Genomic DNA, 26,292 nt, shown 5'->3' with positions numbered 1-26,292 from the left:
ACTTGACTTCTGTTGCCTCAGGAAATAAAAAAAACACACCAGGCAAGACACAACAGGGAGCTTTGAGCTTCACAGTCTTAAGCTGAGCTGAAAAAAAAATTGTATTTAAGGAGACCTCACCCTTTCTTCAGAAACTAAAGCAAGTCCAAACACCTTTTTTGGCCAAACAAGATAAAGACAGCTTTCTCCTGGGAAAAGTCTTGGCAGGACATCAAGTTGAAAGAATTTTATACACTGATATCAGAAGTTTAGCCAGCTTAAAAGCCAGAGACTCTAAAGCCAAAGAGCAATGTATTCCATGTGTAACTCAGGAAAGGTGCTGAAATATATTCCCCCACCACCCTCATTTTAGATGAAAGTATTTTTTTTCCAGGCCTTTGTGAGTTTGGATATGAAAACATTTGTTCACAAGAGGGAATTCCAACCTTGTAACACACCACAGAAGTCTACAAGATACACACCAAAATAAGAAATACTCTGCTTAGCAGTAGCATTTCCTAGAATTAAAACAAAGGCACACAGCAGGTTAAATTCTTCAGCTACAGAGTCAAAAGCCACTGCAAAAACAGACCCTATTTTTCCTTTAGATGTAACTGATGTAGCATCAAATGTATTAAATCCTGACACAAGTCAAATGGATCACAATTCATCAGCTACATGCACAGAGCCACCATTCTGCCCCAAAGGACTTCCAGACCGAGCAGGCACAGGCCTCACATACAATAATCACTTCTTGAATTAACTATTACAAAAACTACCACCAAAAAGTGACCTCTTGTAACAAATTAATATCTAAAAGAGCATTAGCTTACTGCAAACACTACAAAATAGTGGAACATTCCTAGGACATCAGGGACTGCTGTGGGCCTGTGGGGTTGACAGGTACATAATCTCTCATGAACATCCATGGATTTCACTGCAACCTCTAAACTCCCCCAAGAAGTTCCCCAAGAAGAACTTTGTGGAAAAGACTCGTGAAAAACATCACCATCACTAGCTCCCTTCAGTACTTCCAGCCTTTCCCCCTTCCAAGCAGGAACAGCACAATGGGGTAAAGCAGAGCTTGGAATCTCCACCACCACAGCTAAATACAGCCAAAAAGAGAACTCAATTTTTTATTTTTGCTTTACATTTCCAAGCATCTCCCATTTGATACCATGGTAAACTGAATGGTTAACGAAATTATTTGCTCTTTTTAACTCAATGTTTACATCAAAAAGCATTCAAATACAGAGTCTTAAGTAAACTACTGCAACAACAATATTGATGCTTCTAATAAAGAATAACAAAAAGAGCTCAATCCAAGGCATTACTAAGTAGTTCAGTATTTTTCAGTTTGCCTAATCAAACAATTTTGGCTTAGCAGAACATTCACAAAAGAAAGAAATCAAAGTAAAACTGACTTCTATTTCCAGTTCAACTGCTGACTGACAGGTCTCAAGGCAGCCTTTGATTTTCCAACAATCTTCTGACTACACTAGGAGGATTATGTTTACTTACCACAGAGAAAGCTGAGATTTGAGAAGCATAAAGTGCTGCAGAGAGAGAAATACAGGTGCTGAGTAGTAGTACTCCACAGAAAAAGAAAGAAAACTGGTTATTTTAAACAAGAAGTTTATTTAAACAACAAGACGCTTTACTTGAAGGGAAAACTATCTAGAATTTTTTTTCCTTTTTTTTTTTTAAAGAGTAATTTACCCCTACTTAGACAGAGATTGCTCTACATGTAACAGCTACGTACAAAAAAGTTATAAAATTGCCCTTGGTTTTACAATGATAAAGAAAAACATTGAAATTATCCAATCAAACAAGGTATGCAAGGTTTTTGTTTTTAAACAGTGAGAGCAAAATAACTTACTGGAATATAAAGATAAAAGTAGAAGGAGCATGCCACTAACGGAGAGAGGGGCATTTTCACAGAACCAGTTTGTTTTCCCACCCCATCTCCATTAAATGTTGATCAAAACATACCATTGGCCATTTAGTTAAAAAAAATATGCATTATGTCTGTGCACGTCACCAGTTACTTTATGTACAATAGAAGGAATAGGAAAAAAATCAGAGAGAAGAGAGAAAACTATACTGCAGTAGTCAGGATGTGGCTGAACCAAGTCTCATTTTTCTAATTGTGAAGTGTTGCCTGCGGGAGCACAGTTCTGGAGAGGAAAGTAGCAGGTTCTTTTTTGTGTTTTTGTTTTAGTAAACTCCTCCTGTTTGCTGCTGGAACACATCAATTGTATCTTCATCCTCCATTTCCAACTAGAGCAGAAAAGAGAAAAAAGGCTTTCAACTCTTCTCAGATCCCTGCCACAGGCTGGGTTGTTCTTGCAGTTCCTATCTTTGTGTTTACTTTTTAACCAGACCAGCCCCACTCCCCTCCACCATCACCCCTTAGTACATTTAACCTCCCTAACTCAAAAGCAAAGAAACTGCATGGAAAGAAAATGCCAGCTTGTAACTGTTGTCCTGGAATGAATTCCAGTGTTAACTTCACAGTGCATTGCATGACTCCTAGGGAAGAGATTCACAATATTTTACTTCTGTTGCCTGCTTTGCCACTGCATCTTTGTTCTCCTGTTTCCTCCCTCAGTTTACCTTAGAACACTGCCACAATTCCACTTGGCTGCTGCTGTTCAAACGTGTAAATGGCTACAGCACTGAAGAAGCAGACTGGAATTAAGGCCTCTTCCCAGCCAGGCAGTAAAACCAAGGATCAGCAAGTACAAAAAAAATTGAAAACTCTTTACATGTAGCCATGTGACAAGCAGCCAGTGAGGAACAGCAATACTTCATTTTTAGAATTCTCTTTTCTTACTGTAAATTTTTTACAGTTAATATTCCTGGGATATTTATGTCCCCTACTGACAAAATCTCTACCAAGACTGAAGGAGTTGCTATAACTAATGCAAGTTTTATTTCTAAAAAGTCTCAACTGCTGTTCAGGAAATCAAACTGGTCTAAGGCATTTACCACAGCTATATATAGACTGATACCGAGCTTCAGCAAAACATGGATGGAGAGAAAAGCACTCTGTTGCCTCAATTATCAGTATTCCAAGTTAAAAAGTTGCATAGACTGTGGCCATAAGAGGCACATTCTTTGAAGCAACAGCTTAGAAAAGTTAGACCTAAAAACAAGAGTCTCTTATTTCATAACAAGTGGTTCTGAACAGCAGATAAAACTGTATCACTTGGACAGGCTGGTTAAACACAGCTACGTGGAGAAGTACAGAAAAATACTCAAGAATCACAGTGAACTATTCTGTTCTTGGAATGTCCCCTGTTCAGCCACTTAGAGACAACCCAAACTTCTCCATAATTTTATGCTGCTGAAACAGCTTCAAACTACAAACAACAGAAAATTACGTTTGTATTATATATTGTATTTTGCAAGCTTGCAAATGGGATCTCTGATAACATCCTGGCAAGCTTTTATGTAAAAGATACAGCCATGGCTTCAAGAAAAACTCAATTCTTAACCTACCATCCTTACCTCAGAGCCATGACTCAATAAAGTGACAGTTTTACAGGACCCACCATCTGCACACTGCACTTAATTTTCTTATTACAGTGATAGAGACTTATTACTCAAAACACTAGATAAAGTCCTGGATTGCACTTCTAATAATTCTAAACTAGTTACACCAAAACAATGGTAAAAAAAAATATCCAGTTCTATCACTAACAAATACATTTACACAAGTATTTTATAGGAAACAGAAGCATCAAGTCCTGCAGCAAACTTGCAGGTTTTTTTGCAGTTCTTCAGCCTTGCTGTTGCTGTTTACCTGTGCAGGTGTGTCTGTTTCGTTAATTGGCTGCCCATCGAACCGGAATCTGATTTGCCTCATTGACAACCCCTGGACAAAGAGAAGCAACACAAAGGGATGTTAAGTCTGGTGTAAAAGTACTCACTGGTTTGCTCTTGAACTTGTCACTGAATTGCAGTGAATACACAATCATTCAAAGCCACCATAATGCAGGACAGAGTTTTTGTACTCCCCTCATGCCCTGACTTTTAGGCATTTCACTCCAAATCCCTGCAATCTGTTTTGTATTAAACATTGCATTGTGTCCAGCAACCCAGAGAAGCAACAGTGCCCCCACTGACTGAGAGTTAAAATAAAGCCATTCCTGGTACACTCCAGAGGCCAGGAGGTTTATTGTGCTTTTGAATAATTCACTGACAAAACAGATGCGACACTCCAGGTAACAAATGCCAAACAGTGATATTCAATACTCCTTTTTGATCTTCTCCAAAAACAAAAGGTATTCTAAAATATTTTTCCCAGAAATGAAACAATAATATTAATCTTCAGCAGCAAAGAGTAAGAAATGGGAGCTTTTTATGTCGAATTCCTATTATCAAGAAATCAAATGTTTTTCCATGCAGAGATGGAACTTCCAAATAAAATAAAGGAACCTTCTACTGCCAGTAGTATTTTGAATAAGCATTTCTACCACACGACACTCATTTTGCTGACCTCTTCCATCCCTGTAATACTTCTCATTCTCACCTGAGCCAACAGATTGAAAAACATAACTTGGGAGCAACAACTCCTTTTACTGATAATATCAGCTAAAAAATCAATAGTGAGTTTTCAAAGGTATTTTAGAGAACACCACATTCTGCAGAAGGTGAATGACATTTGGGGATACAACCAGAGCCTTGGTCTCTACTTCCTTCCCAGTTCTGTCTATTCCCTCTGGAGTATCTAAATATCCAAGAAGCCTCGTTGGGTTTTGAAACCAATCCAGTGGATTGCAGGGTCGTGCTTTGGCATCTCTCAGTTAGAACAGAAGCCTTCACTTAGCTTTGCAAGAGCGGATGTAACACACAAAGGAAAACAATGTAGTAATTATTTTTGAGGAGTAGATTTGTCAGGGAAACATATTTTAATAAATACAAGTAAACTTTTTCATTAACTTAATACTTCACAGCAAAATGCCTCCTCTAGCAGGACTGAGACTCTGCAGTGTTCACTCAGAGCATCCTCTGGTCTAAGAAAACTGTGTGGCTCAGTCATGGCAGCAACACATTTCTGCACAGCAATATTTGGTTGGAGCCCTTCTCTTTGACATTATGGTACTTAAAATACGTATTTCCTATTCCCAAAGTGATGTTTATTGCAGGTTCCTGACAGCTTTACATGCTAAATAAATGTCAGCTGAAACACACTGAAAAGTTCTACTTTGGTGGGATTAGTGTCCACAAAACATTGAGTTTATGTTCCATGGATGATTTTTTCACCACTTAAAATAATCACAACTAGCCTTCATCTTCTAAACAGATCATTCAAGGTTTTAGTTACTTCCATTTTAGGTCTACTACACACACTAAATGATTTTCATTCTTTAAAGCTGCCAAATCCTCTATTGTACCACCTCTCCAAAGTGAAATCTGAAGTCCACAGCTGAAGGATTTTAAGCTTGAGTGTACCTAGTTAGGCAAATAAATACATGAACAAAATCTAACTTTTAGAGACGTGCAGAACAAATGCTTTTAAACAAAGTTTGAGAGGCACCTAAGAAATAAAATGTAAAGGCAACTCCATCTCCACAGAAGTATTCTTTGGATAGCTACCAGCTTAAAACTGAAATCAGAACAAATCTCTCCCACTCTCAAGATTTACTAATATTTTCCTCCAATTGACACCTGGGGGTTTTTTGCTAGTTTTATTTTTGGGTGTTTGGTTTTTCTTTTTCTAAGCAGAGTAGACATTTTGGTGAGAAGTTCTAGAATCTTACTTTTGCTTGTTTCAAAGTAACTGAAGTATGAATGGTTACTTCTCATTTCCCAGGACAGACAAATAGCCACTCCTCAAACTCCCAAAAAGACAGATACAACTGGACTTTATGACTGGAAAAAGCAACACACAGTGATTTGCAAAACATAACAAGATTCTGTATGACTGAGGTAGGAAAAACAAGCTCACAGGTTCGAGCATTCACTAATTTATCCCCAGAACACTCACACAAGAACATATTCACATGTTCAGTAAGAGCTGATTTTTCTCTTTATTCATATCCTATTGTGGCACAGGGTAAGCCAAAGAGGTTTTACCACTCTGTAGGTGAACTGCAGTTTGTTTTTCTTGGTGATTAAATACTTTATTCTGACTTCACTTGTATTCAATAGTATAATTGAATATTTCTGGTTTTGTTTTTTTTTTTAATAAATTTCCAAATTCTGAACGCTTTTGTAGAGCTGGAACTTTTTAAAGGTAGACAGTCATTAAAAAAAAAAATCATGGAGAGCAGAGACAAAAATTTCCCTTATCAAAAGCTTCAGAAGGAAATGTTCCATAGCAATACTCAAACAGGTGTTTTTAAAACTTGTAATAGCTGCCTGCAGCTGCCACCACACCAACAAAATACATGGGTTTTGTCCCTCAGAGGATTAATTTGTCAACTAAGCCACAAGAGAAAAACCAAGGTCATCATTAAATGGAGAAGCTCCTTCTCAAACTAGATATCCTCTCCTGTCAATACAGTAATACTAAGATAATAAATCACAAGCCAGTGACCAGACCAAGAAGTTACTCAGAGCTATAAAAATCCCTGATTATCACTCAACCCTCTCTCCTGAGTTCATATCAAACCCACCCTTTCCACGCTGATATTTCTGAGCAATAGAGCAGCAGTTGCCTCCCAACAGCCTCCACCTATAAATGCAGATTTCACAGATAACAACCCATCTTTATTTCACCCATTTCCTGTCACAACCCTCTCAGTCCCCCCTGTTAACAGACCCTCAGGACAATACACTTTCCACAACACAATTAGTTTCTGTTAAATCTCTACCATTTTGCATATTTACATAGTTTTAAGACTGCAAGTGTCTTCACCTATCCCTGTGGGGATCACTGTCCCCCAGACACCGGTTCTCCTGAGATCATACCTGTCGTTCACAATAGGCTTTCATTAGTTTACTAAGTGGTGTGTGCCTCTTAATCTTAAACTGCACCACAGACCCATCTTGCCCTGCCACCTTCAGATTAATGTGGTCATTGTTTTCAGTCTTCACTCCTTCCTGTGGAGGAAATAAAAGGAAAAAAAAAAAATAACCAACACTTTTTTTAAAAGGTATGAAACGAGAAGTTAACATTTTACCAAAGTGCAACAGGTCATTAGAAAAGGAGGAAATAAAGATACTATAGCTGTTTACTGACTTGAAACCTTGAATAGAAAATAAAGGTCAGGAGTTTTTATTTGAAAATTTAAAGAAAAAAGCCACGTACAAAAAAAAAACACAACCCGAAATCCTACTAATATTAGCTGTCATTCTGGAGACTGGCAAAGTAGCAATGAAGAGTTACTAGGCCAGTCGTTTAACAGATTTAAAAAAAAAAAATAGTTATTTCTATGAAGGGCACGATAATATGCAACAGTGTTGCCAATGAAAGGGATGAAGTTATCTGTGTTATAACAACGATCTGTTATAACTTCGTTCTGTGTTATAACTGTGATCCCAACCACCAGCAAGGCTCTTTCTCGCAGTATCTCAAACTTTTTCCTACCGGTTGAGGTACTTCTGAAGAAAACTTTCAAGATACTTTAAAGGGCTGTGTTTGAAAAGGTGACAAAACCTGAAGCGACCCAAAGCCTCCCCTTCAGAAGAGGTTTGAGAAACCCCCCCTAACACGCAGCCCGACCCTCCCGCTCCCTTTGGGAGGGGAAAACTGCGGAGGAGCGACTTCCAGCCGGGTCCCTCGTGTTCTGGGGGCAGGGAAGGGGATCCAGCCCGTCCTGCTCGGGGGGTACCCGGCACCCACATCCCACAGCCCAGCTTTGTTTTCCCTCTTCCCTGCGCGCCGGGTCCCGCCATGTGTCCGCTCCGCGCCCTCCGCCACTTCGAACTCGGGTTAAAAATTGTTGGGGGAGAAAAAGATACATTAAAAAAAAAAAAAAAGGAGAGGAAAAAACCCCCCCAAACTATCCAACCCCTCGTCCGTGTCCCTGTTAATTCCCGCGGTGGGGAGCGGGGCCCCCGCGCCCCCCCGGCCCGAAGCGGGGCTGGAGGCAGCACAAAGGGGCCGGAGCCGAGCGGAGACCGTGTGGGCAGCGGCGGCCGGGGCGGCCACGGGGATGCTGCGGCCGAGCGGCGGCAGCAGGAGGAGGAGGAGGAGGAGGAGGAAGGCAGCAACAACCGCCTCCAGACCTGCCTCTCTCCCCGCGGAGGGCGGGAAGGCGGCCCGGGCTCGCCCCCCCCTCCCCGGGGATCCCCCGCCCGCCCCGGGAGCCGCGGCCGCGGCCCCCCCCAGCCCGCGCAGGAAAATGGCGCGCAAAGGCGGCGCGGGGGCCGCGGGCCGGGGCCGCCGCCTGAGGGGCCGAGCGCGGCGGCGGGAGCGGCGGAGCGCGCCGGCCTCACCTTGGGCTTCTCGTCGGCCATGGCGAGTCGGCGATGCGGGGGCGGCTCGGTGCGCGCACAAAGGGGGGGCAGAGCCGGCCGAGCGCGGCGGAGAGAGGGAGAGAGAGGGACAGAGAGAGGGGAAGGCGGGGGGGGCCGGGAGCGCGCACGCACAGCCGCGGGACCGCGCCTTGCCCCCGTGCGTGCGCGTCCCCGCCGCGCTCTCCCCCCCCCTTCCCGAGCGCGTCCCCGCCGCCCATTGGGCCCCGGCGCGCGGGGAGGGGGCGGGGCCAGGCCCGGGCGGGGGGAGGGGGGGCAGGAGGGAGGAGGGGAAGGGAGGGGGAAGGGAGCGCGCGCGCGCCCCGCGGCCGTTACATAACGCGGCGGCGGCGGGAGGGGAGGGGCGCGCGCGCGCCCCCGGGCCCGCGCTGCCCGCGCGCTGCGTGCGCGCGCCCCCGCCCCGCCCCGCGCGGCGGGCATTGTCCTCCGCAAAATGGCCGCCGGGCCGCCCTCACGGCCCCCTGAGTGCCTCGCGCCCTTCCCTAACACTCCTTCCCCTGGCGATCCCCCTCGTGTATGACCTCCTCAAATATTAAGTCTCCCCAAAACCGACTTGCCACAACCCTATCAGTGCCCCCTCAGTGCCCCCTCAGCACCTCATGCCGCTCTCCCCACACACACACACACACCTTCCTCTGAGGATCCTTCTTGTCTCGCCCTCATCTTGGGCCTCCTCATATTTTAAATCTCAAAGCTGCCCAGCCACTCGCCAGTGCCCCCTCAAAGCCCCCTCAGTGCCCCACACAGCGTTCTCCCCACACGCACCTTCCCGTGACCATCCCCAGCCCCACTGAACGGGCTGCCAGAGGGGTGGTGGAGTCCCCGTCCCTGGAGGTGTTCAAGGAAAGGCTGGACATGGCACTCAGGGCCTTGCTCTGGTTGACATGGTGCTGGATCACAGGTTGGACTTGATGATCTCAGAGGTCTTTTCCAACCCAATTGATTCTGTGATCCCTCTCATCTCAGCCTCGTCCTGGGCCTCCTCAAATCTTCCCCCCCTGCTCATGTCTTTGCTGTGTTATGGATGACACTGATGGAGGCTCCGGGGTCTGGTACCTACACGGTCCCCTCCAAACCCCCTGGGCTGCCCCGGTGAGGGAGAGGTGCAGTGTCTGCTAAGGGAACAGAGCCCCTGCCACATCCCAAAAATGCACCTTCAATTGAACTAAATTCAGTCAAGGTTTATGTGTGTTCTTCAGCAAGCTGAAGGCATGATGCAGCACTCCAGCAATTACACTACATAAATTACACTATATAAATCACAGGATATACCACCAATGATGTGATTTCTTCAAGTTCATTCCAGTGGAAGGGAAGAGGAAATTCTCAGTAACTCCAGGGATTTCATAGGTTCCCACAAAATGGTTTTGGTGCCTTTTTTCTTCAGCATTACACCCACCACAATCATTTGTTCAACTGTTTCTCTACATCACATAAATGGAAAAGAAACACCCCAAAAATGCCCCTTGTCAACACCTCAGGGATGGATTTCCCAGGTGGGCATTGTTCCACACTGGTGCTGCTCGATGTGGGAACACACTCCAGGTCATGGCACAGAGGTGGCCATGTGGTCACACACACCCTCTGCTTCCAGCATGACAAAACTTCTTCCACCATTTTGGAGATGTTCCTTGTCCATAATAAACTACTGAAATAGTGAAATATCGAGTGAAGAAAAACTCTGTTTACAGGCAGAGCCCAGGCTGCCAGGCCCCCTTTTCACTGTCAGCTCTGATTCCCCTCCTCTGCCTGTGTTACTTCACATTCCAGCTCCTTCCGAGCGCAGACACAGGGATTGTTTTTTTCTGGAAATTGAAGAACAGTAACACCCACTGAGCAGAGGAAGTCAAAGCCAAACCTTTATCCGAGTCCACAGTTGAGAAAATAACACAGGGACAGCCCTACCTGAGGCAAGCAGGCAGCTGAACTTCCACAAAATACTGCTGTGAAGCCTTTTACCATCTCCTTGTAGTCCAGGCTCCCATATATTGTAAAACTTTCCCTCTGCTTTGGTACTCTGAAAGATCAAATTTAATCTAAAATTTCATAGAACCTTTCAGTTTTGGTATTTTACTCCTTCTGAAGAGTCTTCTTGAGTCAGTTCTGGAAAATTCCCAGGCACTGGATGCGCTCAGTCTGACCCAAGAAGGCAACAGATGCTGTTTCAAACTGCGACTGCAACTCAAATAGACACTCCTTTGAGCTGTGCTTCCACTCCTACCTGTGTCATTTTCCTTGATTTATCATCAAAAGACTGTTCCAATCACTTGATCCTGCCTGTTTTCTCTGATTTTAATTACTCATGCTATTATTTTTCTATTTATTTCAGTTACAGGGATTTGAGAAGCACCTGTGGCTAGAGAAGACAATGTGCTTCAGTCCAAATCCCCTCACGTCTGATGGTTGATCAGTCTCCTTTTATTTGAGCTCTGAAGAGCAATGGGCAAGCCCTTTGGACCTTCTAAAGTCCATCATCATCACTAAGCAGCAGAGATACATGACAAGGAAATAAAGCACCTTAATCCCCACTCTATTCTTCTACCTCATCCATGGGTTTTTAAGGGAGACTCCAAACCCACGGGGTAGTTCAGAGAACAAAGGACAAGTGCCAATTCCCAATGGACCTTAAGTTCTATTTTTAGAAATGATGCAACATCTCAGAGAAATGTGAGGAAAGGCATCACAAGGCTGATGTTGCATGACCATCCTGTTTTATTTTGCTCTTGTCATTTCTTCCCCCTCCCTCCTTGAAGATCCCTGTGCATCTTTGGGATGTGGGATGAAACTGGCCAAGGCCTGAGCAAGGCATGAAAGACCTGAAGGCAGGAATGGCTTCAAGCGAGACACACATTAAGGCAGCATCACAAATAGAACAAATGTGCTAAAAAAGACAGGAAAATACTCTAGATTTTATGAGAACATATGGGATTGCACTGCCACTGCAGGAGTTAGATGTGCTCAAAAAGGCTGCAAACTGTTTCAGCTGTACCAGCATCGGCCTCACCACCAATTACACAGATCCCAAATCACAGAGCAGGTTTCTACAAACCTCATCTCTGTGTGGCTTTTATTTTTACATAGCAACAGAGGAAACTCTGAGAAACTAGAGGCTCGGTGGAGCCGACAATAGGCAGTGCTAAAACCTGCAAAGGGACTGGCCAGCCGGCAGCACTCGGAGCCAGCGGCGGGGGAGAAGCCACACTGGGAACTACAAAGGCCAGTCCTGCAGGGACCCGGCTGCAGCAGAGGGGAGCAAAGCAAAGCTTTTTGTCCCTCTCAGCTCCTCCTCTTCAATGCACGGAGCTGAAGGGAAGTGAATAGGGAAGCATCCCAGTGAGAATTCCTGAGACAATTCCAACTCTGGGGGGGGGGGGGGGGGGGAGAAAGTCCACGTGTTGTGTCTTAAAATATTTCCATGCTTTGTTTAATTCTTGTACAGCAGTTTTATAAGGAAGGAATATGGTGTATCTTGCAGAGCTCTTTGGCTTAATTCACCAGCCTCTAGTGAAGAGGGTAGGGAATACAGGCATTCCACATACATTCCTTTCACACTGAGATTTTAAATCGTTAAGATTTTTAAGACATTAAGGCAGCTACAGGCAGAAGGTGTGTGCTCCTGCCCATCAGCAAGCATAAACCTTCGAAAGCAACTCCAGCCCCTCCAGAACTGTGTGTTACTTTGCACTGAGGCCAGGGCAAGGACAGAAAGCAAACAGTAATTTGGAGGCATAAACGAGTGCATCGAGCTCAGCCCCGACCCTGCAGGTCTGAGTGCTTTACTCAGGCTTTGCTCTTCATTAATTCTAGCTTAGCCCTGGGAATAGAAATTACCTTTTGCCTGAGGCCCTGCCTGTGCTGTGCCTTCCCCATTCACAATGCTGATCATTCTCCCTGTTCCCCAAATAGCTTCCAATCCTCCTGTTTCACAACTTCTAACTCCTATCCTCATCAGACCTTTTTTTTTGGTTTTTTCTTTTTCTCCTGGCTGTAAGACAGCAATGCAGTTTCTCTTTGCCTTTGCCTTCCTTGCTGGACCCAAACCCTTTTTGAGCAATGTGAAGTTCCATGGTGACACAGTCATTCCCAATTCTGCTTAATTATATGGACTGGACAGGCACAGAAGCCTTTTTGAGACATGAGCAGGAATGTTTCCCTTCTAGATCCGTGCAGAGCTCCAGCCAGTGTTCAAAAGAGGACTAAGAAATGTCAGGATGTCATACTAAAACTCACCTTTCCCAAGATGACCTCCCCAGGAACCAGCCACCTTCCTCATGAATTTAAGAACACCAGATGCTGCAGATAGAAAAAGCCCCTGAGGCTTTTAGTGAGTGAGCAAAGTGGACTGCACGTGCCAAGAGACAAGCAGGAGAGGATCAGAGGGTTCCACCTTTCAGTGTCTCTTTACACAGATGGATGCTGGAGCAGAAGAGGACGCTGCCCCACTCCTAGATCCACCACCTCAGCCACCAACACTTCTCTCTCCATGCTGAGGAAGAGAAAAAAAGACCAGTGAGGGATGGGCACTCTCTGGGGTCATCAGGCCTTGCAATACAGATGGTAAAGGTTGGTCACCTGCCTTTGGGCTGCAGGCAGGGCCCTGTTCCCTACACAGTGTATATTCTATCTATATTCTGCCAGTCACAAGAAACTGATGCAGTTGTAGAAGCAGAACCTTACCCTTGAGGAATGAAGGCAGGAGGCCTCTTACTGCTGGGTTTTCATCCAGTTTTCATTTGTATCTGGAGCCATTTTAGATCTAGGCAATCCCCACTGACATCCTCAGAAGTCTGCAGCACCATTTTGTAAGACAAGAGCTGAATTTGACTTCGTACAACAGAGATTTGAATACATGCACATCCCCAATAACAAAAAACAGGACCCTCACCCACAATAAAAGGTGAGAGATTTAAAACTGATGAGTCAGTTTCTCAAGCAGCTTTCTGAGCATTTAAGTTCTCCTACCCTGCAACAAGCCGTTCCTGCTGACCTGAGCAGACACCACTTCCTTTTCTCAGCACGACTGGTGACACAACATGCTCTTGCCAGAGATAACTGCTGGCTTTATTTTTATTGGAAATGATGGATGCAGCAGCTGATAAGTAAAAAAGGGCAATTTAGCCGTGGAGTGTTGCAGCATTTGTCATATAAGGACAGCGGATGATTTACGCTATCTTGAAAAATTAATTTTTAAGTGAGCGTCTCTGAAAAGCACCAGCCTGAGAGGGACTGGTTCCAGCTGTGAGGTCAGCAAGACAGCACTGCTAATATTTGTCTTAAAAAGTGTATCACTGAACAACTTGGTTATTGGGAGGCACAGGCAAAAAGTGAGGAGTACACAGAGGTGGGAAGGAGGAGCAGGGTGTAGTTAGTGTTTTATCACACCAAGGTATCAAGGGATATTTAAGTGGCATGTGAGCTCCCAGCATCAGCAGAAAGGTGATGAGGCAGCTTCCAGCAGGCACCTCTGCCCAGGGGGTAGCGACCTTCACCCGGACCGTGAGTAATTGAATAAGGCACAGCAGGGAGTTCTTCCTGCTGTGATCCTGCTCCATTATGAGTCCTTCCCCAGCCCACCGGCAACTCACTGAAGTCACAGGGCACTTAATTTGATTAGGCAGCTTTATCAATGAGGTCACCTGAGAGCTCCAGAGAGCGTCACCTTCAACATCCTGTAGGCTCATGTACCTGCACGTGTTTTTTGTGTGCATAAAGAAACGAGAAACTGGTTATTACAGAGTAGTCAATGAAGCGAGCACAAAGACAATGCCGTGCAGTGACCAAGCACTGGGACAGATTGTCCAGAGAGGGTGTGGAGTCTCCCAGAACTGTCACTGGAGATATTCCAGAACCGTCTGGGTGCGATCCTGTGCCACGTGCTCTGGGATGACCCTGTTGGAGCAGGGAGTGGGACCAGATGACTCCACTGACCAGATGCCCCTTCCATCCTGACCCATCCTGCGATTCTTTGACCCCCACGCCCAAGGCCAGCACCACACCCACAGCGCACTGAATCCCTCCTGACAGGAAAATGAGGTAGAGCAATATGGGGCGGCCTCCATCCCTCCCTCCCTCCATCCATCCATCCGTCCATCCACGCACCCCGTTCCCCCGCTCGCCACGCGGAGGCTCAGAGCCCCCGGGGCAGCCCCAGCCCGTCCCGGGGACGCGGCTCTGGCGGGATCAGGATCGGGATCGGGGCGGAGCGGGGCCCGTCCCGCCCCGGCGGGGCCTCGGCAGCGGGCGGTGCTTCCGGGGCGAGCGGCGGCGCCTGCCCCGACCCGCCGGCGGTTCCCGCTCCCTCCCGTTCCCCGGGCGGCGGCTCCGCCGGGGCGGCGGCGGCGGGGCCGGGGCCGGGCTCGGGGCCGGTTCGCGGGGCTCGGGGCGGGCAGGCGGCGTTGCGGGCAGCCCGGAGGGGCCTGCGGGGCCTCGGCGGGAGCGGGAGCGGCCATGGAGGAGCCGGACACGGAGCCGCCGCTCGTGGTGCGGGACGGGCGGGGCGGGCGGGGCGGGTGCGGGGCCGGGGCCGCCGCTGACGGGCCGCTGTCCCCACACAGGTGGTGCCGGGCGCGGACCCGTCGGCCCGGCAGCTCTGCTTCGCCTGGGGCCCCGCCGAGGTGCTCGTGTGCGAGACACGCTTCGGCCGCGCAGGTGGGTCCCGGTCCCGATCCCCATCCCCGTCCCGATCCCCATCCCGGTCCCGATCCCCATCCTAGTCCCGATCCCGATCCCCATCCCGGTCCCGATCCCCATCCCGGTCCCGGTCCCGGTCCCGATCTCGGTCCCAGTCCCTGGCGCTGACGGGCTCTGTTGCAGACGCCGGGGAGGGAGCGCCCGGCTCGTCCCGCGTGTTCGTGGTGCGCAGGGATCAGGACATCTACATCCAGACCCTGCGGAAACTCTTCAATGAGTCGCACGGGATCTTCATGGGGCTGCAGCGCAGCGAGGAGGAGCTGGCGGGGAAGTCGCGGAAGGCACAGTGAGTGTTTTGGGGCGCGGGAGCGTGGGGGGCACCTCTGCCCCTTCCCCAGCCGGGCCAGCGCCGTGGACTGATAAACACCCCCAGAGAGGGATGTGCCACTGGCCAGGCTGCTTTGACCACCTCTGTAATCAGCAGCGGGACAGAAACAATGATCGTTTTGGGGTGATGTTACAAAACAAGTCTCCGATCCTTCCAATAACCACGCTGAACAAATCCGTGCCAGTGTATAGTGTGGCACAGCCTCACTGATTCCAGCTGGAGCCACCCAACTGCTGGGAGCCCCTGCTGCTCCAGAGAGACTTGCAAGGGCAGTAGACATGAGACAAACTCCAAGAGCTCTCTCCAACCAAAGCCTTTTTGCACTTGGCAGGTTGGTTCAAGTGAGTAAAAACTACCGGTCGGTGATAAGAGCCTGCATGGAGGACATGCACCAGGCAGCTGGTAAGTTGGTTTGTTCTCCTGCTGCAAGAAAAGGAAACACTAGTTGTGACGATAAAAGTAGCATTTCAATGGTAAGTTACTGCAACTACTGTACTATAGCATGGGTAGGTTTCAGTAATTCTCAGGACTCTATTTCATGCCAGAGATTTCCAAATTAGTGTGTGAATCTGGTCAGAGATTATTTTTTTCCCCACGGTGATATTTGGGGGACTTTAAGCCTTTTCATATCTTTGGCTCCAGTTTTACGGGAAACTGAATCCAGTTTAATAGCTTGCTTCCCCAGAAAGTGGGAAATGTTACTCATCCATGCCCTGTAGCCATACCCAGATTTGCACAGGATTTATAAAACAAGTTTACAAAGCTCATTTAGGTCTGTGCTTGATGAGTAATCAGGTATTATTGTCTTATTTATGAGCCTAGAAGGGGCTGTCAAAGGTAAATGTGTTGCTCTTTGATTTTTCTTGTTCCCTCAGTTTCAACTCGGGACCCTGCCCTGCAAGGCCAGTACAGCACCCAGGTAACCTGCATTCATGTCACACAGTCACAGCTGAACATGGATCTCTGGCTGGTGAATTCCCCAGGCCACCACTGTGACATAAAGCACTTTAGATTTAACTCTATCTTAGTACAGTAGATGCAGTTCATGACCAAGAATAAAAGGAAATAAATAGTTAGTTCCCCTACTTCTAAAGATGTCCAACACCTCAATTCACTGCCATGTCTTATATATTTAGTGTTATAGGTGTGTTTTCTTGTCATCTCAAAGCTGACTGACCAGAAAAGTTTCAGACTTGCCTGTCTGAACCTTCACCTCTCCAACACTCAGATTCCAACCAGCTGCATCTGAGCCTCACAGCAAGCTCTGGGTGTCCACTGTGAGCTGTCAGACGGCACAGGAGTGTTCTGGGAGGAGCAGAGTGCTCACAGCAGTTTTGTCCTGTTAGCTGCAGTGATGTTTCTCCTTTGGCCTTTCTTCCTTCTGTGTATTATTAATCTTAGAAGTGCCAAAGGCTGACAATAGCACTGGTTGGTATTGCCCACTGCTGACTGATTATTGCTGCATTTCAGAACACAAACAGCATCAATACTTTCTGAGCTGAATGTGTGTGGAGAAGACACGGCCTTTAATTTCTATCTCTGAAATGTCAATATGACATCTTTCTGTACAAACTGAGTTTAACTGATTGCTGTGGACAGCAGATGCCTTTGTGTGGTAACAAAACCCAACTGGAATAATTACTAACTCTGAAACCTGGCCCTGCTTTTCCTCAGGTTTCCATTCTCTCTGCGATGGAGCTGATCTGGAACCTCTGTGAGATACTGTTTGTTGAAGCAGCTGCAGGTGAGCAGGGAACTATCCTGGTGTTAAGACTGAAGGGTTTTGTGTTTGCATATATATTTGTTTAAAATGTCATAGTTTAATATGTTTTAGAGATATGTTGAGTGGCAATAGACCCTTTAATACCCCTTCTGCCTCAGTTAATTGCCTTCTTCATATTGAATTATGACAAGCTATTCAGTTTCCCCTCTACTTTCCCCCCTCCTGCATGGTACACTGTGATTTAAATTGTCTCTTTTATCAGATAGGTTATGAAGAGAAGACATATCAAATGTTGCTGCCAATGTATTTGACTTCTAAGCATAAACACATCTTTTAGCATCAAATATGTCAATACCAGCTGACATTGATACAGCTCTGATACAACTCCTTTAACTTTAGGATGCCATTTTTGAAGTCAGTTTGTTTACACCAGCAATTTAAAGTAGTAAATAATTTTTTTAAGGAAATCAGATTATGCAAACAAATATGCTACTTGTACAGTTCCAGAATTCAGAAGAGATTCAAAAATTACTTAATCTGAAGAAAAGTTAATCACCTAATGCCAAATTACTTCCTCATATTCAGTTAATAGTAATGAACTGACATTAAAATAAACAGAAATATTCTATTTGGCTTTTGGCATTGCAGGATTTATGATCTGAGTCACTCACCTTTTATTTCTTCAAGTAACTGGTTTGGGTTTTCTGCTGGACCTCGTTGCTGCTCTGTCTAAAATTTGCCACAGGGAAACCTGTCAGCAGCGGGTGCTCCCACAGCCTGGCTGCTTAGGGAGCTCTGTAACTTGAGTGTGGGAGGTAGAAATCCAACCAGTGAACCCCATCTAATGATGTCTGACTGTTAAGGTTTGTGAGAGAGCAGTTTGGGAACAAACAGGTGGGAACTAAGAGGGAAACCTTGTCTGCACACAGCTGGGCCCCTCCTGCTTCGCCTCCTGGACTGGGTGCGACTCCACGTGTGTGATGTGGACAGCATGGTCCGGGAAGTTCTGAGCAGTGAGAACCCCTCCAAACACAAGCTCTTCTGGAACGTGGTGAGTGCCATCACCTACAGGATTCTTAAACAAAGAGAATTCGTGCCTGTGTGCTTTCCTTCCTCTTCCCTGCTTGACACTAGACTGCACCTCAGAAGCTGGGACTCTGCTGCTCTCTGCCCGTGTAGGTTTTAAGGTGAAGCCATTCTGATCATCCTGCCCCTCACTGCCATCCTGAGCCTCCCACTTTCATGACCCCTAGAGCTCAAGACTTACACTGTGTATTTGCATTAGCAGTTTAAGCATTTTAACTCCACTCCACTTGCCTGAATCACAGGTTAGAATTCCCCTCTGATGCCCTTCCTGGGTGCTCATGGGCGGGTGGATTTTGCAGGTGGATGTCTTTGTGCTCCAAGGCCGGATGGACGAAGCACGGCACTTGCTCTCCAAGGAAGTCACTGCCAATCCCACCTCCATGAACATGTACAAAATCTTGGATGACTTGATGAAGAAGATGCCCATGCCCAGTGTATGTACAAAGCGGATTTTTTCACGCAGTTCATTGGGAAAAGAGCCACCTCTGATGTGTCCCCTGTAACAAATTATTCCCCATTAGAACATCTCACTCTTATTCCTTCACAGTAACAATATTTGTATTCTCGAATGCCCAAAGACCCCACAATTCAGGTAAAAGCCTGTTAGGTGACAAACCAGTATAGAAGGATCACGGGCAGCCCACGTTTAGCTTTTTATCAAGAACCACTGTGAGTTCAGCCCAAGTGCCCGTCGTGATTTGACTGTTGCTGTTTCACTTATTCCATGTTTCTTACCCTCTGTTCAGCTTGGCAACACCCAGACACTGACTGAGCTGGAGCTGAAATGGCAGCACTGGCACGAGGAATGTCAGAGGTTTCTACAGGATGGGACTTTCGCTTCCAATCCCCACATGGAGTCCATCTGCAAGGTGTGTTTTGGCTGGGAAGGAAGGAAACTGTGGACAGGTATTGAATCCATCCTTGTGGATTTCAGGAGCTCAGTGTAGCCATAAGTAACTTTAATAATATGCTGGATGATGTGTTCATTAAATCAGGAGATTTCAGGCCAGTCTAATGTCCTATGTTCTTGGTTTGCAACAAACTTTGCAAGCCTGGGCAGATCCATTTCTCCTCCTGTCCAAGGCCATAAGGCTGATGAGGAAACTGGGCTCTGAGAAGGATCTTTGTTATTTAATTTTGATCAAATCCTCACCTTTGCAAAGCAGGAGTGATGCCCCTGGAGAGTTACAGTGCGTCTGTGTACATCACTGAATCTGCAGAATTACTCCTGTGGTTTTATCCCATTAGATCCTGGTGGGAGATGAGGATGCCATCCTGGAGAAGAAGGAGCTCATGACCACATGGTACCACTTTCTGGTTACCCGGCTCCTGTATTCCCATCCCACTGTGAAGCCGATGGAGCTGCGGTTCTATGCACAGGTAGGAAATGGAATTACCTTTATATCCTCCAGTTTCATGCACACAAGGGTTACTGCACTGAGTGAAAGACTTTGGGAGGGTTGAAATCTTACAGCAATGACATTCCTGTAAGGTGTTGCTTGGGGTTTGTAAGAGGACTGGGAGACTGATTAAGTTGACAAATAATTGTTGAAGACTCACTTTTCAGTATCTGATGTCACCGATTGTGTTCCTGCAATTGTTTTCCAGTTTTCTTATGCTAAAATAAGGAAAAAAATCTTTTTTCTTAATGTGTTTGGTCTCTATGACCTGTTATTTCCCGTAGAATAAGTTAAACCAGGCTGCTACATCCAAACAAATCTTACTTTTACCATCTCACAACTTCTGAATTTATCACGTCTTGTCATCTCATTCCACAGTCTAGTATGGACCTGTTCCTGGGTGGAGAGAGCAGCCCTGAGCCTCTAGACATGATTTTAATGGCAGCCTTTGAGTTTGAGATGCATCAAGTGATCAAGGAATGCAGGTTGAGTTTTAAGGCTTTTGATTCTCTAGTTCTGCAGTATTGTTTCTGTGTTATTTGGGGTGGGGGATATGGGTACAGCCCACCTGATCATCCTTGCAAAGCATTTGGCAAAAATATGTGAAGTTGGCAGCAATTAAAAGTATTCCATAAGGTCTGGGACATTGCAGCCAGACATTGCACTGTAACAGAGCTGTGTATTGGTAAGAAATGCCTGTGGAAAACCTGACACAATCCGTGGCAGTGGTAGGCTTAGTTTTTTCTTTCCTTTGCTTCAAACACAGCATCGTCCTCAGCAATTGGTGGTTTGTGGCTCACCTGACTGACCTGCTGGACCACTGCAAACTTCTGCAGTCTCACAATCTCTAGTAAGTATTTCTTTGCATTGATGATTTGGATTAAGCTGATTAAGATAACCCCTGAGAAAACATGCTGCAGAAAGTAAAAGTACTTGTGAAGTAATGTCAGCAGGTTTTTCCATTGAGATGCAAATAATAATGTCTGTTTTCTCTCTTTCCCCCAGTTTTGGTTCAAACATGCGTGAGTTCCTCCTGCTGGAATACGCCTCGGGACTCTTCTCCCATCACAGGTTCCAACTTCTGTTTTATTACTCATAGGATAGACTAACACCAGGGCAGCCAAACCAAATAACTGCGTGTTCACGAAGTAAAAAAGGCAAAGAGAAGTCACTGTTAGAATTTCAGCAGAGGTATCCCTGAGGGATCATACAAGACTGGCACATTTCCTCTCCTGAATGAAAGACAAAAGCTGTCTGTGGGAGCCCATCACACGTAATGACCAGGGCAGAGTCACTCCTGCCACTGTGCAGAGTGACTTGCACTGAAGCACTTCAGAGCTGCAGGTATTCCAAAGCTGTGGCATTCCAAAGTTACATCACAGGCAGCTGGCATTTGGCAGAAAGGAAAAGCCATTTTGGGTCTGAACACAAATTAATCAGAGCTATCAGTTATTAATGCAGACTGGGATGCTCCTTGGGGCTTCACTGTCGTGCTCATTGGAGGTTTATGTGATGGGAATGGTGGTTGATTTTGCCTCTCTCTCAGCCTGTGGCAGCTGGGGGTCGATTACTTTGACCACTGCCCGCAGTTCGGGCGGGTGTACCTGGAGCTGCACATCGAGCGCATCCCCCTCAACACGGAGCAGAAGGCCCTCAAGGTGCTGCGGATCTGTGAGCAGAGGCAGATGCACGAGCAAGGTGGGGGGATCTTCAGTCTCACTCTTTGCAGGGATACAAGTGAAACAACCGAAACTTAATCCTTTCCCTCCTGTGCCGTGTGTCCTCCCCAGTCCGCAGCATCTGCAAGATCATGGCCATGAAGGCCCTGCGGAACAACCGCCTGGGCTCGGCCCTGTCCTGGAGCATCCGGGCCAAGGACGCGGCGTTTGCCACGCTCATCTCGGACCGGTGAGCTGGGACAGCAGCCCCCAGGCTGCTGCTGCTACTCTGGGGTGGGGGACGGGGCAGGCAGCCACTCTGCCAGGGCCGGGAAAGCTGCTGCTGGCAGTGGGGCTGAGCTTTCCCTCAGGGCAGGCACCTGCTTGTGGACTAGAACACGTCCTCAGTGCTCTCCTCTGCAGTACCCTGCTTGTCCTCTACACCGTTTTCCTTCCTGACAGCTGGAGACAAAACAGCAATCCTTATTTATAAACCAGGAATCCAACCCTCTTAGACCTTGCTTTGATAAACATTTGTTTCAGTAATTTCTGTCTTCTGCACTGCCCTTCATTTGCTCTGATAGAGCTGTTTGATGGGCTGGACAGTGACCCGGGGGACTGATTTGGGTGGAGGATAATCCCCATCTGTGCTTTGTTGAGCAGATTATTTGTAACCAGTCAAGTTCCCCACACAACCTCCAAACAAGGCAGTGGGAGTCACTTAAGCCACCGTTTCTGCTAAAAATCTCACCCCACAATTACAACATTTGCAGCAAGGAGAAAAGTGTTATTGTTTCCCTGGTTTTGCATGAGCTTGTCACAATTCCTGACCTTGCCAGGCTGGGAAGGGTGTTGTGAAAGTGAGGAGGATGCTGGCACTTGGCTCAGGCCTCGACAAAACCTCTGCCAACTCTCTTTATGCTTTTTAATCTCCAGCAACCCATGCCATGTGGGTTTTGCTAATTGGAAATAGGCAGGTACCATCTCTTCATTGATAAGAGTATAATTTTGAAATGACACCCCGGGTAGGTGGGCAGGCAACACTGTCTTCAGCAGTGGAAAAGGGAGTGGTAAGAGATTGCTGGTCTCAGCTTTGGTTTGGGCTTTTTTTTTCATTTGTCCTTTGAGGGATTGGGAATCGCTACATTTCCTTCAACAGAAGGAGAAAAGAAACCGTCACAGGAAGCAGCTCTGCAAAAAGCAGCATAATGAAGGCTGTGACAAAACAGATGAAAAGCTTTTAGCATTGTTTTTGTTCCTGCTGCTTATCAGCTTTTTCACACAGCAGAAAAACAGAGCTTTTGTTATGATCTGGGAGTGTTATTTATGCATCCACCAGCCTCAGCTTCCTGAGTGCCTTCCTTCAGTTGCTCTTTTTAAAGAACAGATCTCAGCTCCACAAAATGCAGAAGTATAAATGAGATGTCTGTTAAATGTACGTTACACCAGTTCATTGGCTGCTTCCATGGAGTCTTTGATGACTTTGGAAACCCTCACAGGAGGTCGGTTAAGATGGAACTCAGTCAAGTACAATCAAATTTTCTGGGAAGGGATTAGGAGATACAGAATGGATGTGGATGATGTTCTCCCCTCTGAGCTTTCACTGTGTTCCTTTCTCCCCAGATTCCTTAAGGACTATTGTGAAAGGGGGTGTTTCTCCGACTTGGACCTCATTGACAATTTGGGACCATCCATGCTGCTCAGTGACAGGCTGACATTCCTTGGTGAGAACTGCCTACAGTTTTCATACTGGTCTGTTATTTAGAACGTAGTGAACTCCATGGAATTACTTGAATTTATCCTTTCCTCCATCTGGCTACATCCTGGTTTAGTGATGAGGGGCAAGCAAATGGGAAATGTGATTTGGGATGCAGCTTGTACCAGGGGATGGCACTGACTGCTGCTCTCTCAGCAGGACAGCCCCAAATCCTGACACTCTTATCTTCCCCTTCCTTAGTCATTTTCCAGGCTGTATCACTACCTAGAGAGGCTCTGAAATACTAACAAAGGCTACCTGGGATACCTTAGGAGGGTTCCTTGGGGGAGTAAACCACTGTTTTAAGTTACATTGGCAATGTGATAATTTTACTAAGTTCTCCAGAATCTCCACAATGTGGGTTCCCTGTGGCAGTCTCAAGCTTCCTGGAACAAGAGCCCTCCCTGCCCTCCCACTGCAGCTGCTGTGCCAAGTGACAGTGAGGAGCCCCAGCTCGTTTCCCTCCCGTACCACAGCTTCCTCCTCCTGCCTGGCACAGAGCAGCTGTGCTGACCTGCCCCTCTGCCTGCAGCTGCTCTGTGGCCTTTGATTCATGGACCAAAACAGGAAATGGAGCTAAAATGCCCCTTTCTCTGGTGATGTGGCAGTTAACAAGCCCAATTACTGGGGCCAGAATCTAATAGGAATTTGGAATAGCTGTTGGCATTGGATTGACTCCCCTCTGCCTGACCAGCATTACAGGGAGGGTTGTCCTGAGTTTGGTCTGTTCCCACTTGGTCCCAGCTTACAAAACTGCAACTGAATTTCCTTCGTTTAAACCTTGTCCTAAATTAGGCCTAGAAGGTAAACATGACTTAGCAAATTGGTAATCCCTCATCTCTGCATGCCCAACATCAGCCAGTGACCCTCATGTCAGCCCCAGAGAAACTATTTCCCTTTCTGCTCTTTATAAACAATCCTGAAAGACCTGAAAATACTTTTGCCTGTTTTCTTTGGAATTCTAGAAGCATTAGGTGTACCTTTGCTTGACAGCTTTCCCATGTCTCTGCCTTGAGCTCAAGCATTAGTCAGAGGTGAATCTGAACAGGAATCATGAACTTCCAAGAGCTTGACAGTGTAGTAGCTTCAAACAAAGGTGCAGAATGAACCCCCCTTTCATCCTCAGCCACTTCTCACATGCTGGATATTGATCCCACTAAATCTTAGCAAAAGCAGACCTTTCCCTATTAACAAAGATCCCAGTTCCCATTTAAGCAACTAGGAGGGCAACGCAGCATTTCAGACCTGATATTCTATGGTATACAAAAGAACATTATCTCTGCTCTCTAAGCCACTGGGGCAGTGCTCCCCTGCAGACACTCAGCACGAGGCAGCAGCAGCCACTGACCAGGCTGGTGAAAACCCTGAACCTCACCCAGCACAGCAGCAGGTTTTGGTGCCCTGGCTCTGTTGTCACCTTTCTCCATGCACCACATTCCCATTCACCACCCCTGTCCTGCTTTGGGCTCAAAATATTTCAGTTGGGGGTGGTTCTGCAAAGGCATCTCTGAAGGCCCAGCAACCCTTTGTCCCCTCCACCAACCCCCGTGGTGTGCAGGGAAGTACCGGGAGTTCCACCGGCTCTACGGGGAGAAGCGGTTCCCGGAGGCGGCGCGGCTGCTGCTGACGCTGATGACGGCCCACATCGCCCCCTGCTCCTTCTGGATGACCCTGCTCACGGACGCGCTCCCGCTGCTGGAGCAAAAGGAGGTGAGATGGCTGCTCACACCCAGAGCCCTCCCCACCCCTGCTTCCTCCTTGACAAGGGATCTCAAAGTGGTGACCCCTTTCCTGCCCCAGGATTTGCATTTCCAGTGCAGGAACTGTCCATGGCAGTTCTGTGTGTCCCACCAGGGGACCCAGGATGAGATAACCAATTCTTACCTCTGTTCCCTGCTTTTAGAGCAGTGGAATTGATCTGTGCTGGTATTTTAAGCACACACTGCATCCAGCTCCTTTGGGTATTTGGCTTGAAGATGGTTCTAGTGTGCTTCCCTCTTCTAATCCAATTTTTGCTTTAAGATCCATCAAGAAAAGGACAATTCAGCAATTACAGACCCAGAGCAGCTGCTCTGACCTTGTAGCTGACCCTGCTTGACGCAGGAGGTGGCACTAGAGATCTCCCAAAGTCATATCCAGCCCAAATTATCCTTTGATCCTGTGACTGAAAGGGTCAGAATGGATCTGTGGGAGTGTGAAAGCATTCTCTTCCTCAAAACTGCATTTTCTCAGACTGTGTGATGTCCTTAAACTTGATCATTCTCAGTAAATGCTTTCATTTCCACAGATCATATTTTCAGCAGAACAGACTTATGAGTTGATGCGATGCCTGGAAGACCTGACAGCAGGGAACGTGGATAAACAGAAATTCCAGGTAGGAATTTTGTTTTGAGGACAACTGGATAATGAACTGGGGGGCTGTGGGGAGTGTCAGGAAAGCTCTACACTTATATTCCTACATGAGGGCAGAAGAGAGGGACAGGATGGCACAGGGTGTTCCAGGGCATCATCCAGAGAGCTTGAAGTATTCTCAAACCCAGTGCAGGAGAGCTCCCACTCCTCATGTTCTGCTGGTTTGGATTAGACTGTGATGCTTTTCCAAGATAAATAATTGCAGATTACATGGGCAGTGAAAAGCTGAGGTGCTGCCATCCAGCAGCTCCAGCTCTGAGCATTCCAGGCAGGGAACAGGGAGCCATTTGCTGCACACGCAAACCCCTGCAGCTGCCAGGGAATGAAAAGGCTTGGCACAGCTGTCCTGGGTTGAGCTGTAAAGTAGGAAATGTAGCTTTTGCTGTTCGTGGGAGTCCCTGTAACAGGTAAATAAATACACAAGGACTCTCCCTCTTAATGACCTGCATCCTTACTTTCCAAACCCAGAGAGAGACTGTTCCCAGGTTGTTACTGTGTGCAGTCCTCTGACCCAAGCTCTGCTCTCTTCCAGGAGGATGATGTTGAGACCACCAAAGTGGAAATGCTGAGACTTGCTCTGGCACGGAATCTTGCACGAGTCATTGTCAAAGAAGGCACCGTGGAGGGGTCCTGAGGATGGCAGGATGTGATCTTCCTTTTCCTCTGGGGCTCACTGTACATAAACTGACTTTTTTTAAGAATAAATGTCTTGTTTTGCAGATTGCTTGATCATTTGTTCTTGTCTTCCATAAACAGAACTTAGAGGGACATGATCTTTAACTTTTATGAAGGAGCTGCATCAAAACAGGTGCTTGTTCCAGCTTGGCCTG

At 46.8% G+C, this 26,292-nt stretch overlaps 2 protein-coding genes across 3 annotated transcripts; one reads left to right on the top strand and one right to left on the bottom strand.

The window, feature by feature from the left end:
* Positions 1 to 1,597: 1,597 nt before the first annotated feature.
* SUMO2 (small ubiquitin like modifier 2) lies at positions 1,598 to 8,587 on the bottom strand. Its single transcript, XM_064675893.1, has 4 exons — positions 8,371 to 8,587; positions 6,901 to 7,032; positions 3,788 to 3,859; positions 1,598 to 2,259 (listed from the first exon to the last, which is right to left on the bottom strand). The coding sequence occupies exons 1-4, from the start codon at positions 8,389 to 8,391 to the stop codon at positions 2,197 to 2,199; spliced, it is 288 nt and encodes a 95-aa protein (XP_064531963.1). The 5' UTR covers positions 8,392 to 8,587; the 3' UTR covers positions 1,598 to 2,196.
* A 6,137-nt stretch (positions 8,588 to 14,724) lies between these two features.
* Positions 14,725 to 26,181, top strand: NUP85 (nucleoporin 85). Of its 2 annotated transcripts, none has more exons than XM_064675880.1 (19): positions 14,725 to 14,889; positions 14,964 to 15,111; positions 15,211 to 15,385; positions 15,759 to 15,829; positions 16,303 to 16,346; positions 17,102 to 17,171; positions 18,080 to 18,201; positions 18,536 to 18,670; positions 18,983 to 19,105; positions 19,485 to 19,616; positions 20,015 to 20,121; positions 20,403 to 20,486; positions 20,642 to 20,707; positions 21,183 to 21,334; positions 21,427 to 21,544; positions 22,918 to 23,018; positions 24,609 to 24,760; positions 25,338 to 25,424; positions 25,995 to 26,181. In XM_064675880.1, the coding sequence occupies exons 1-19, from the start codon at positions 14,857 to 14,859 to the stop codon at positions 26,094 to 26,096; spliced, it is 2,022 nt and encodes a 673-aa protein (XP_064531950.1). In that variant the 5' UTR covers positions 14,725 to 14,856; the 3' UTR covers positions 26,097 to 26,181. The 2 variants fall into 2 exon arrangements, with proteins under 2 accessions (XP_064531950.1, XP_064531949.1); XM_064675879.1 differs by having other exon boundaries at positions 14,727 to 14,889; positions 14,964 to 15,057; positions 15,223 to 15,385.
* The last annotated feature ends 111 nt before the right edge of the window (positions 26,182 to 26,292 follow it).

Source organism: Pseudopipra pipra, chromosome 19 (genome assembly GCF_036250125.1).
Source record: "Pseudopipra pipra isolate bDixPip1 chromosome 19, bDixPip1.hap1, whole genome shotgun sequence".
NCBI lineage: Eukaryota > Metazoa > Chordata > Aves > Passeriformes > Pipridae > Pseudopipra > Pseudopipra pipra.
The sequence above is the reverse complement of the archived record's forward strand: the minus strand, read 5'-3'. Positions and strand labels throughout refer to the sequence as shown.